The sequence below is a fragment of the Tamandua tetradactyla genome, chromosome 12 (assembly GCF_023851605.1).
Source record: "Tamandua tetradactyla isolate mTamTet1 chromosome 12, mTamTet1.pri, whole genome shotgun sequence".
NCBI classification, from domain to species: domain Eukaryota; kingdom Metazoa; phylum Chordata; class Mammalia; order Pilosa; family Myrmecophagidae; genus Tamandua; species Tamandua tetradactyla.
The window spans coordinates 49666089-49679828 of record NC_135338.1 but is presented as its reverse complement, the minus strand read 5'-3'; the positions used below and the strand labels follow the sequence as shown (position 1 = coordinate 49679828).

Below are 13740 nucleotides of genomic sequence, written 5' to 3'. Positions count from 1 at the left end.
CTTTCAAATAACAAAAATTGACTGTTGTGCTAGCATTTGCCACCTATGTTGGATTCTCCCAGCCGTTTCAACCTCCAGCATATCCAGGGCCTGAGGCACAAAGGGAATATTTGCAGGTTGGCTGTGTTGAAGATAGGATGAGCCTCCACTTATGTGGTTAGCGTTAAAAAGTGATGCCATTCCATACCATTTTCAGGATTTTGCTTGTAGAATAGTGTTGATATTCTCTCAGTTGTGACTCTTATGGTCCCAGGCGGTAGTTGTTTCAGTATTGCCTTCCCAACAGTGGCCAGAGCTGGTCCATTTCTACCTGTTTTCTTACCCCTGTTAATGGTGGGACCCTACACTGTGGGGGTTAGCCTTACTTCCTGGTTTAGATTTGGGGAGGAATCTTGTTTTTAGTCTTGTTTTAGTTTGCCAAAGCTGCCGGAATGCAATATACCAGAAATGGAACAGCTTTTAAAAAGGGGCTTCATCAAGTTGCAAATTTTTAGTTCTAGGGCCGTGATAACGTCCAAATTAAGGCATCAACAAGGGATTACCTTCACTCAGGAAAGGCTGATGCCATCTGGTACACCTCTGTCAGCTGAGAAGGCACATGGTGACATCTACCAGCTTTCTCTCCTCATTTTATAAGGCTTCCCTGGGGGGCATTTTCCTTTTGCATCTCCAGAGATCTCTGGCTGTGCGGGCTGTCAGCTCTGAAGCTTTCTCCTAAGTGGTTCCCTCTTAAAGGGCTCCAGTAAACAACCCCACCTCAAATGGGGGGAGACACAGCTTCATGGAATCCATCTAATCAAAAGTACTACCCACAGCTGGATGGGGCACATCTCCATGGAAACAATAAAAAAGATCCCACCCAGCAATATTGAATGAAGATTAAAGACCACAGCTTTTCTGGGGTACATGACAGTTTCAAACCAGCACAACTTTTTTCACAGTAGATGGCATCTGTGAAACTGCTTATTCCAACCTATTGATTTTTTGTAAATGGTTCATTCCTTCTTTGAACTGAGGAACATTTGCAGTTAGAAGATCTCAATGTCTCATTAAAGAAAGAAGATGAAAAGTGCAGTTACCTCATCTGCCACAGGGATGCAGGCATGAGAGGACTTGGGGGAGGTGACACGGTATATGCAGGAGTGAGTCCGAAGATCAGGTGCCAAGCCAGGAGCTGTCACCAAATTGTTGTGTGGCATTGCTGAAGTGGCAAGTCACTTCACTTCTCTAAACTTCAAGGTTCTTGCTGTCATCAAGACTGCCTTGGGAAATTCTGCAGTTTACAGAGCATCTCTTTTACATGCATCATCTCATTTCATTCTCATTCTCAGGCTACTGTCCCTGCCCCCAGTTTGCAGGCATGGAATTGAGACTTAGACAAGGTAAGGCTTTCACCCTATGGTTTGCATGGGTAACTTCTCTGGAGTCCAAATACTGTGTTCTCTCCACCATACCTTGGATTGGACCAAGTGGCTGCTAAGATCCTTTAGGATGCTGAGATGCTCAGGTTTTATTTGGAAGGTTGCAAAAGACCATGTCAGGAATGTCCCTGAGAATTCTTCACTTTTAACTGCTTTCTGAATGATTCTTCTCAAATTATGAATGATATTTTCTGTAACTTGAGACCTTCTCACACATGTCTCTCTGTCCAAATTTCACTTAGCAGCATCCTTCACCCAAGGAGTCTATGTTGGTGTGTGCTGTAGGTCATTTATTTTGTTTCTCTGTTTTTTTCCTGGTGATTAGTCCTCAATTAGAAATTAAAATGATAAAATCACAAATATTTTTTCAGGGATTCCCCCATCTTTATAACTGCATTGACTATTTTATTCCTGGAAAAGTGCCGTCTAATAGTGGATGTCGCACATCTGAAGGAATTGCCTTCACCATAACTCGAGTTGAAACCATAACTAGAGTCTATACCCAGTTGCTTAAAGAGTAGAGGGCAAGCTCTGGCCTCTGTAAGTGCTGTTAGCACAGGTTAGTCTCACTACATGCCCTTCCTTTTGCCCAGTTGGTCTGGGCTGGGTGCTGTTTAGTGTGCTCTGGACCATTCTGGTCTAAGTGGAACGTTGTGAAACTCAACCAAGAGGCTAACTACAGGGGGAGGTTCAGAGATACACCAGGCCGATGGGTCCTTCCCTGCCCCAAACTCTTTAGGCTTCAAGTCACTTCTTCTGAAGTCCTTCCTAGTCTGTCTTTTCTATACACCAGTTCACATTTGGCCACTGGGTTCTTAGAGAAAAATGCCTTTCCTAATTTGCTTTTTGTTAGACCTGTAGAAACTCCAGGCTGCCAAATACAGGTGCAGGTCTTTCCAGAACCTTGCAGGGTCTCAATTACAGTCCAGCCGGTTCTAGTAATGTCAAAGCTCCTGGGTGTGGAGAAAAGAGCACATGGCAGATCCCATCCTCGTGCCAAGAGCCACCTTAGAGCTGGAAGACCTATTGACTGATGGCGTTCCCTGTCCCTTGGGAGCTGGAAATAATGCAGCTGAGAGTTGCAAGGTCCGAGGAATGGTCCAGGGCGGACACCGGGCTGCTGTTGAGAAGGGTATCGCTCATCTCTTGGGATCTGCTGTCTCAGCCATGGCTTAAAGCTCAGCTGGATCAATGTTCTCAAATGGCAGTTCACAGCCTGCCTTTTTGGCAGGCAGAGGCCTCTTAACCTGTTGGTCTGCTTCCTCTCTTACGAAGGTGGTTTGGCTCCTACAGCTGAAGGTCATGGAATTTTGTTAAAGCATTACTGAAATGAGACATTTGTGGCGCCGGTCTTGTGTTGGTTCTGCTAAGAAGAGCCCAGGTGTCTGTCTTTCACATAGGGAAAGCCTGATTGCTTTTTCTAGCCTAGGACTTTGCCTTGGAGGGATTCCTAGCAAAATACCATCCATAGCCTTCTTCCCTGGGGAAGGGGGGCTAAAAGTTTAGTGCTAGAAACTGGGAGATTATAAATGACATTGAGGGCCTTTGATTTGTGATATCTCTCTCTGGTACAGCGGGCTGGCACCAGAAGCCCTGGTCTGGTCTTAGGCTGGTCACTAACTAGGCACGTGACATCTTGGGCAAGTGGGCAATGTGATTTCTGCCCTGCCTACCCCCCAGAATTGAAGGATCCCACGGAAAACTATTAGTTATTGTGCTCTGTGAGTGAGCTGGCTATCTCAGTGTCAGTGTTTCAGGTGGCTCTAGCAGCCAGTTTTCACAGCAGTGACCATTCAGAGGTCATGGAAATTTTTTTTTTTCCAAAATTTTTTTTTTGCATTGGCAGGCACTGGGAAATGAACCCAGGTCTCCGGCATGGCAGATGAGAACTCTGCCTGCTGAGCCACTGTGGCCCACCCAGTCATTGGCATTTATGTGCTAGGGTGTGGCGAGTACCCCATCCTCCCCCTGCAAACCCCACCCCAACTTACACCCTCCCCTCCTTTTGACTTGCCACATGAATGGGTAGATTGTGACATTTTAAAGCAATTTGATATATTTTTTTCTTTTTTTAAAAAACTAACCATGAGCTCTTAAAGAACAAATAGCCAGAGATGTCTCCAGATGGAGAAACAAAATCCACACTTGCTCCCTCCACAACGGGCAGCCCCTGGCACCATCACCAGTGTCCTTGCTGTGGTGTCTCCCTAGATAGACTCAGTGGAGGTTGGAGCTAGGTGAGTATGAGAGTAAGTTCCTAGAGGCCATGAAATATGGTTTTTAATTTTTTTCTCCATGTCTTTGTCAGCACCAAGCACAGTTCTCAATAAGTACTTAATAAATACTTGAATCTCCTAACAGTTACAAGATGTCATTTTGAGGGACCATCCATATAAAGAAGGTAGAATACGGAGCAGATAAGCTCAAAAGCTTTGCAGTTAGCGTGGCAGGAACCGGCTTAACCTGAGCTGAAAAAAGACCACGTGTGAATTCATTAGTTTCAGTGGGGACTAGGGAAGAGAAGGTGGGTGGGCCAAGACAAATCCTGTTCGTATAGATCAGATGGACAACACAGTAGAACGACTATAGAGAGTTATCAGAGACTTAAGTGCATTAAAGGGATGTTTTAGAAATCTTTAGGTAGATTTTTATCCCATGGGAAATTCTCCTTATCTAAACCACTGGATTTATCTGACCTCGGTTCCCCGCATTTGCTCCATCCCTGGCATCTATTCAGTTTTCAGCCAAATCAAGGTCAGGATAAAGAGGAGCTTTGAATGGAAGTAAGCTGGATATTCAGGCTCCTGCAGTAATACTCAATTATTGAATTCTCTTAAAGCACCATGTTCTCTATAATGAAGGCCTCAGTTTTTAAAGATCTTTATAAGTCAGGTGATTCAGTATGGGCTACAGCCAGGCTACTGTTTCCGGCTTTCTTATAAAAATAAGATGGTAAAATCCCAGGAGCTGGCTGGAATTGTTAAAAGATAATCTTAAGCATTTTAACATGCGCTATTCTTTATGCAACTCTGGGCCTTAAAATCTCTAAAATGGAATAGGAGAGAAATTAGATGAAAGAGAAATCAGCTTGCTATCACCATCCTGCAGCCATGAAACCCCAGCTCAGCCTACAATTGTCCTGTGCAACTCATGAGAACTCAGAGACCACAAACGCTGGAGCTGAAAATCAGGGCTGACAGAAAGCCAAAGCTGCGATGCGTTGTTCTTGTTTTTCTGAGTATAGTGGACCCCAAACCAAGCAAAACAAAACAAACTGAAAAAGGTTTATTTAGATCAATGTGTAGTGTTTGTTCCCTAGCATAGTTGACATTCTTTCTTCTCTCTTTCCTCCTTCCCAACCCTGTAACATATCTCTATATCTGCTCTGCCGATTGTGCATTTGATAATGAAATTCTGGTCAGCAGTATAGTTCCTTGGCATTTCTCCTTCTTAACAATATAGCTATCCTGCAGTACCAGAGAGCTTCGTCAACTGGCAAAGTGTTTATTATACAGTCATTCAGATGTCTTATCCTATTTGTGCGTGCATGTTCTCACCAAACCTACAAATATATTATTATTCAGACCAACTTTTTAATTTTATGCTGGAAGTGATTGATAATGTATTCACCAATATCATTAGTCATGTGCTATTTTGATGGAAATAATTTATACTGACTCTCAGGTTGGAGGTAGTAACATTTTCAACTAAGTACTTTGTAACATTAATCTAAACCAATTCTTGACTTAGGATAACGTACTTTCTGCTTTAACGATATTTTACTAAGACGGGCTTAGTTATAAAGTCTTTCACTGGGTGTCTTAAAACATTGGCGATGCGTGTCTGAAAATGCAATAAGTGTCTTTGTGATATATTGATCTTTCTTATATTCTTGCCTCTCCGTTACCCGGACTGTGGGTGGTAACATATCTGCAGAATATAGGGGTTGGAATGCAACATTTTAAGCCAAGAAATTGAAAACAGAGTAAGAGACAAAAGACTGGGGAGTGGGGAAGGGAGATGAGCAAGGTCGTGTCCATATTTTAAAGATCCTGCAGTGGAAATGCCAAGAAAGGCCAGTTTGTCCTTATTGTGGGCAGGTGGCACCAGGAAGGGTCAACAACCCACTTGGTGTAAGAACACATGGGCAGAAGTCTTTGCCTTCTAAAGTTGTAAAATTATGAACGTGTTGGCAAGTACTCTTAAGTTCTAAGCTGGGATGTTGAACTGCGTGGATTTACCATTTTGCTCTGTTAACCTGGTAATGTCAGGGCCCAGGAGTGAGAAGGGTCAGGACAGTTGCCAGAACTGTGTACATGAGCATACGCATTGGACAGGCTCTGCACGGTTAAATAGGGAGCCCATTTATAGAAAACAAATCTCGTGACATTTGAAGGTGCATTTGCAGAGGGCATAAATAATGTGCAATTGGAAAATGTTTTGAGATCATCTGTCTAAATTTTTATTGTGATAAAATGTATATACCATAAGAATTGTCATTTTAACCAGTTTTAAGTGTTTTAAGAGTACAGTTCAGTGGCATTACATTGACAAATCCGTGCAACCGTCACCACTGTCTATTTTCAAAGTTTTTTCATTTCCCCAAATGGAAACTCTGTATCCATTAAGCAATAACTTCCCATCCCCACCCCTCCCAGTCCCTGTTTACCTCTAATCCACTTTCTGTCTTGGTGAATTGGCCTATTGTAGGTATTTAATATAAGTGCGCTCACACGTTATCTGTCCTTTTGTGCCTGGCTTATTTCATTTAGCATGTTTTCAAGCTTTATGCGTATCGTAGCAGGATCAAACCTTCATTTCTTTTTACAGCTGAATCATATTCCACTGTATGGATATATATACCGCATTTTGTTTACCCAGTCACCTGTTGATGGATACTTGAGTTGTTTCTGTCTTTTTGACAATTTTGAATAGTGCTGCTATGAACATTGGTGTATAAGTGTCTAATTGAGTCCCTGTTTTCAGTTCTGTTGGGTAATTATCTCAAAGTGGGGTTTCTGGGTCATATAGCAATTCTGTTTAACTTTTTGAGGAACTGCTTGTCCCATTTTATATCCCCCCCCAGCAACACATGGTTTCTCCACAGACTGACCAACACTTTTTATTTTCCAGTTTGTTTTATGTTTCTTGGTTGGTTGGTTGGTTTGGTTTTGTCAAGGCTGTTTTGCGTGGAAGTGTTTGGACAAGGGTTTTTTCCCAAGCGAGTGAATGTCATGAGCTAGACCTTATCCTTGTTTCTCTTCTGTTGCAGCACATCAGGTCCGCCTATCTGGCCAGGCAGTACCTTCTTCAAGAGAAACGGAGCTCTTCTGCAAGGTAGGTCTCCAGGAGCACTGCTCCCCTCCCACCACTCCCCTTTGTGTCCCTTTGCTTGGTGTCCTTCAGGGTTACTGCCCTGTTTTGGAGGGGCACACTCTGGACAGGTGTGGCTGCTGAGGGTTGGGGCTGTGTGTCTAGTTCTGTTTCTTTCTTCCTCGTCAAGTCTCCTCATGGCGGTGAATTGTTAGACTGCAATTGAGGATTGTTGTCTTTGGTGTGTTGTCACTGGAGCCATATGTGGGCAGTGTTTGGCTTCTTTGGTGAAATTGGAATTACTTTGCAGTTAGGATGCACAGTAGCGTCAGCTGGGCTGACACAAACACACCCCTTTACATACCTCAAATGCTTGGGCTAAGCAGGGATGCTTGGGGGGTTCTGGCACTTGTTTCCTTGTGGACGTACATCTGTTCCCCTAACATACACTGTGCTTGGAAGGTTCATCCTGGTTTATCTGAGGCTCGGAGTTCAGTTACTTTTCACTTGTCTCCACAAGCATCATTTGCAGAGGGACACCCTCCCTGCTGCCCATGCCACCCTCGACTGCCTGGCACCATTTCCTATCCCCGGTGTTCAAGGAATGCAGGCTATCTTTCACCTCTACTTTTGTTATTAAGTTTATTTTGAAATTGTGGAACAAAGTTAAAGAAGAATAAGCTGTTAAAAATAGTACTATGATGCATTCGCAATACTTGCACTAAGTACTTGTGGGTCATATGCTATGTGGATAAGCTGGAATCAGCTGGGTCCCATGGGCCAGCCAGTTTCCTGGAGCCTCTGTTGATTGGCCAAGAGTCACAGCAGCACAATAGGTCAAAAGCAAAGGGATTTGGTTGTACCAAGACCTTAAGAACTGGACTAGCCTTATGGTGAGGGGTTTTTCCAGCATTTTAATTGGCTTAGATCTTTTAAGCCTCTTTTCTTACAAGTATGTGTTGAGGGTCCACTGTATAGGTGAAGGAGTAGAATGTAAATGAGATTCAGAAAAGGGACATTTATCTTCAGGTTTTGGACTAGCTCAAACAGTTGTGGGAAACTTCACCATATTTTTGTTGTCGTTTTATAGGCTGTGCAGTTGCATATTGTCTTTTGAATAGTTTGTGAAATTGAGAGACTTAAGAATTTCTTTTCAATTTTTGTTTAGTATGGGTGAAATTGGGGCAGGCAATTGGATTAATTCTTACCTTGATGACAATAGCTGTCCTAAATATTTAAGACATTAAAAGGAGGGTGGGCCATGGTGGCTTAGCAGGTGAAGTTCTCGCCTGCCATGCCTGAGATCCAGGTTCAATTCCCAGTGCCTGCCCATGTGAAAAAAAAAGAAAAGACACTAAAAGCAACACCCTCTACTCTAAAAAGTTAATACATAATTCAAAACACATCTATCCTGTTCTGTCTTCACATAGTATAAATGGAAACCAATCATCAGGATGCTTTGTTTTTTTTAAGTGAATTTCAAAGTTCTGTGCATCTTTGTTTTTGTTCTAAAACTATAGCGATGATATTAATATTCAAATGTGGATCATTTTTAGAAAAGGGATTTTGTTTTCTTAGAGCCTTTTCTTCCTTATTTATTCATTAAGGTTCCACATTAGGTAAGATTGCTATAAGCATATGAGGTTTTTTTTTCCTGCCCGGCCAGAGCATGAGGAGGAGACAGCAACACAAGGGTTCTGAAGTTGAGTGCTTGGCAGGGAGATTTTGTGTCATGGGTGGGAGTTTTTTTTCTCTTCTTGATGGGGGCTTAAAAATTCTCCTAATTAACCTAGGCATTGAGAATTAAACTGTTACAGATTCCAGATACACTGAACCCATGTCCAATTAAATATACTCCATTTATTTTTTTTGTACCTTTGAAAGTTAGAAAAATCTTGTTGAGAGTTTAAAATGTAGACAGAGAATCGTTCACATTAATTTCTCTTTGTGAGGTTTCTTCATTTGCTGTATATGTATATATAGTTCTTGAGACACTTTTATTGTGACCAGACTTTTTGGAATATGTGCATGTTCTTCCTAATTAGTACTTTTGCATCCCTTTAATGAGTGGTAGTGGGTCATCAAGAAGTTTCTAATGCCCACGCAAGAGTATTACAAATGAAGATATGGGCATATAAAGAAGAGAGCTACCCAGTCATGCCAGGGGAAGATATAGGGTTATAATCAAGTAGAAGAAAATGTACCAGGTCTGTCCCCATTTTCTCGTCTTCGTACCTTACATTTCCAAAATATGTGCACATCCCTTCTTTTTCCTATAACAGGTAGAGGGAAATGGTTCTAGCTAGTCAGACCAGGAAAGAACTGTCTATCCGTCCCAGCGTCAGGTATTGAGGGTGAGGGGAAGCAGGAGGCCAGTCCCAAAAGAGCCTTGTTCCTGAACTGGGTTAGAAGGTGACGCTCTATCACAGGGGGCGATGCAGTAGTCTAATTAGCATATTGGGGGCCCAGGGACTGGGCAGTGGAAGCCCAGCCTGACTGTGGGCCCCAAGTTACAGGGTTGGGGGCCACCCGCAGCTGTGACTGGACTGGGCTGCACAGTGTGGTGGGGAACCTGCCCCATGGAGTGACCCCAGGACTGAAACTAAAAGAAGGCAGGAGCGGGTGAATCATCTGATGTGCCACATGGTTTAGAGGAGGTTACTTTTGTCAGGAGGACAGAGCATAGGGCCTGTCGCTTCTTGGGAAAATTAACACTTGAGCAAGGCCTTGAAAAATAAGTCGATGTGGGCATATGGAAATAGAAAAAAAGGCATTCCCAGAAGAGACACAGGTAGGGTAGGTGGGAAAATCAGTGATTCCTGAACAGTTCTGAAGAAGGATATGACATGCTCAGAGATGTACCCGAAGAACAGTGTGGTGTCCAAAGAAGAAATGACTGAGGTTAAAAGCTGAAATGAGTGAAACAGAATTGACATAGTTACAATGGAGAACCAGTTGATGTTTATACTTAATAGTTATTTGGCTTATAAACTGTTGAACAGAGATGTAATACTTTTATTTTTCCCAGTAAGAACTACCTGGAAGGGTTCTCGGTCCTCTTTGACTGTGGTGCAGCCTCTGTGTTCTGCTTCTAGCAGAATCTCCAGCCGTAGGGGCTGTTGAATCACTTCTAGGTTTTGAAGATAATGCAGTAAGATTTGGTTTGAATTACACCAGGTGTGGATACTTAACATAATTGGTCATTTCATCAATTTACAGTATTTATTTTAAATGCCATTTAGGCTGCTGGGGACAATTTTAGTATTTTAGCAGATTCAGTAGGCTAAAGAGCAGTGTTTGTGCAATAGAAACCTAGCAGAGTGCCAGAAGGGGACAAGCCCATTATTTAAAGGGGACCCAGGACAGGTCCAAACAGAAGCACGTGGCCTCTTAGGAGCCCTCCCTGTCTGTTCCCTCCGCATGTCTCTATGTGTCTCTGTTTTATTATGGTCTCTGCGTGCCTAAATGACATTTTTTATTATATTTGTGTAACAGTTTTTAATTAGTTTAATAATGTCTTTTTTCTTAATTAAAAAACACTGAAGTGTTTTCTGTTTTCCTTTTTCCAGAAGACTCCTATGCCCCACTCCCCCTATTCCATTCGCCCATCGAACTGAAAATTAGGTTGCTTCTTTTAAACATCACCCCTGGATGGATTGTTTTAATGAGTCAGTGACTCATAATTAAAGATATGCCTCACCTCTGGCTGGACCCTTCATCTGGTCCCTGATGGTTTCACCCCAGAGCAACACGCTGCCTCTCTGTTTTTGTGAGCCTCCTGCCTTCTATGAAAAGGTGCTACAAACTGCAGCTGAACTTGCCTTCCACGTCTGCTCTTTTGGTCTTCCATGGGTCTGGGAGGCCTCAGAGCTCCCCAAGGAGTTTCATTCAGCAAGAAGCTGCTACCATTACAACTCCGTGTCAGCTGACCATTCTGGCCTGCCTGTCTCTTTCACTTAGGGGGCTTCCTATGAGCAGGACCACCCGTACTACCCCACCTGTGAGCATTTATTTCTAATACACTTCTCTTTGCTGGGCATTGGGTTACCCAGGGCCCTCCCTCTGCCCCTGACAGCCCATTCTGTGGTCAGACCACAGGTCCCAGGCCCTTCTTGTAAAAGGTTTCTCGAGCCTGCCTCCTCTTAACAAACCTTGCTGCCATCTGCACTGAGGTAGCCACTGATTATATAGGCCTTCCCACTTCCTGACTTGATGCCCTGCCATGTCCTTCCCAACTTTCCTTTCCACCTTCCTTTTCTCCTTCACTCTCTCATGGACCCCTGATGAGTAGTATTAAGTCAGTTTCTGTAGGATACAGTGGTGGAATTAAAATAAATTCTGTAAGAGCCATAACAGATTTTTATTTCCATTCACTTCTGACAACTCTCTGAATGCACTTATGAAATGCAAAGAAGTCCTGGAAGGCATTTTCAATGCATAGAGTGAGTTGTGCTCCTGCAGGCCTGAAAGCCAATAGAAGAAGGGAAATGGGTACTTCTGCAGTCACATGCGTGCTGTCCCTGTGTGTGCACAGACACACTTGGTGTTGTTGAACGGGTGTCGTGGAGTGGATTGTGATCGTTAGATGACTTGCTTGGGGAATGCCAGTTAGCCAGGTTCCAGGTTGGCTCCATGACCCTTTCCCCCTCCCGTAATTCTGCCACGTGTGTTTTCTCCAAAAAGATATGAGAGCCCTCACTTTGGTTGTATTTGTGCCGTAAAGACTCAAGAGCAAGCATTCATTTATACCAGAAACAAATTACAGTGCAAGGAGTACTGGATTAGGAGTCAGGGGACCTGGGTTCTAGTCTCAGCCCAGCACTAAATAAACATTGCAGCCCTGAAGAAGCCACATAGCATCTCTAGGGCTTCTTTTTCTCACCTTTCAATGCAGGAGTGGATCTCAGGAACTCGAGGTCTTCTATTGAGGCCCAAGCTCTGACCCATTCTACCAACTTCTGTAAAAATAGGTTGTAACAGATTTTGAGGCTTAGCTCTAGCTCAGTGGAAAAAGTGTTACTTTCAACTGGCTGTGTCTGCAGTCGGTTTAAGGAAAGGAAAGAGAGCAGTAGCAGACAGGCTGAGCTGGGTGCTCTGGAAATCCTCACGGGGCCTTGGGAAGGCAGTACTTTAAAAATTCAGACAACCTGAGATCAAGCCCTGGCCCAGCTTCTTAGGTGACTTGTAGAGATAAAACTAGGAAGTTTGTCTTGGGAAATTTCTTGTGAGGATTAAATAAATTCATATTAATAAAGAATGTAAAACAGTTCGTGATAAATTCCCAGTCAGGGTTAGCTATTGCAACTTCCTACAAAAATTGTGAGTCTTGAGAACGTAGGGCTGAAAGTCCTCGAAATGTGGGTACCTTCCCTGCTAAAACTTTTCCTGTCTGCTTGCTGGGACCGGTGATGATCAGAACAAGACAGAAAATTGTTCTTGGGGGGCCCAAGCTCCATTGGATGGATATATAAACCTGAAAGGCAATCTGTTCATTTCTTTATCTCACCTCCTTCTGAGTTCTTATAAATAGGACTGCTTCCTGGAGAAGTCACCTACCTCACAAACTTCTAACTTTATCCCTTGCTCTGAAATTGCATATGTACCACAATTGCATAGCTAGTCATGAGAAAGAGCACAGGATTTAGCACCCAGTCAACCTGTAGTTGAAACCTCCTCTCTCTGGGCATCAGCTCTTTACCTTGGGCCTCAGTTTCAATGGTCTGTGAAGTAGGGTTATGATAATGTGTTTGCCAGAGCTGTTGTGAAGATTAAATGGGAGAACGGAATGTGAGAGCATCTAGAACAGTGCTTTGCACTTAGAGATGCTCAATAAAAGTTTAATTTTTTCATCTTTGTTTCATGCCTAAGGTTCATAGGCATGATAATTGATAATTATTGATAATTCAGCCATGCAGGCACATTCAAAGTGAAAAATCCCACAACTCTTCCATGGAGTAGTCTCCCAAACTCCTCTCTTCATGAGTTCTGACTCTCACTGCCAGCCCCAGAAGCATTTCCTTTCTACTGTAGCCAGGATTTTGCTAGCAAGCTCTCTTGTGTGGCCTCAGCCTCTGGTCTCTGGGTATATTTTTACTTTGCCCTGTCGGGCACTGTGGATCTCAGATTTGTTCAGGCTTACTCTGACCCTCCCCCGTGCATGGCTTTCCATTTGGTTGGAACCTACAGCCTCAGGCTCTTTAGCTTCTTTGATTTAATTTACTCCACAAGCTGACTCTTTTGTCCATTCTGCAAATGAGGGCATCCACCACATGTATACATCTCCTTGTTCTTGCCCCAAGCATTCCCATTTCAAAAAAAAAAAAAAATTAATAGTAGCAGAAAGGGGGATAAAAAGAAGAAAAATATACTTCTACATTCTCCCTCTAAGTCCTCATTACCATCTGTCCTTTTTTTTTTTTAAAGCCCATGAAGGCCTTTGGTTTCAAGGAGGGGCCCTGATTTCTTTGCATTGTCTGTCTTATTTTTCTGCACTGAGTTATCTGTGAAGATATGTCTGTAACTAGCTTTTATTTTTTGTTTACAAACAGAATTCCGTTTATAGGGGATACTGTTCAGCTGTTATAATCACTCAAGTTCTTTATGATCACTAAGAACATGCTCTTGCATTAGATTTGTTTTAAAAAAACAAATGCGGTTATAAAAGCTATTTTGGTCCATTCTGAGCTTCACTGTCTATTGAGAATCTGAATTTTCCAAATCCCCAGTCAACTCAACTTTCCCATCCTCAGATGGAGATATTGCCGGCAGCCTAGCGTGGAAATCCGATAAAGCGTTAGTCAGATGTCCTGTATTTTCCTATCTGACTTTACTTTCAGATTTTCTCTCTATCCCCATCTACCATAACAATTTGAATGAAAATCTGTCATTACGTCCTGAGAAGATGGCAGTCCCATAACCGAAACAAAGTAGTCAAAGGCGTTGCCATCTTGGCTGGGGACGTGGCATGTTCATTCCTTACTGAGCCTTTCCACTGGTACCAAGCATG

The 13740-nt window shown here is 43.0% G+C and overlaps 1 protein-coding gene across 9 annotated transcripts in view; it reads left to right on the top strand.

Moving 5' to 3' along the window:
* FOXN3 (forkhead box N3) overlaps window positions 1-13740 on the top strand; it is a 413410-nt gene that overhangs the window by 281927 nt on the left and 117743 nt on the right. For all 9 annotated transcript variants that reach the window (XM_077123298.1, XM_077123290.1, XM_077123299.1 and 6 more), the window contains one exon: window positions 6694-6758. In XM_077123298.1, the coding sequence (XP_076979413.1) occupies window positions 6694-6758 (65 nt within the window). The remainder of the gene's footprint in view (window positions 1-6693; window positions 6759-13740) is intronic.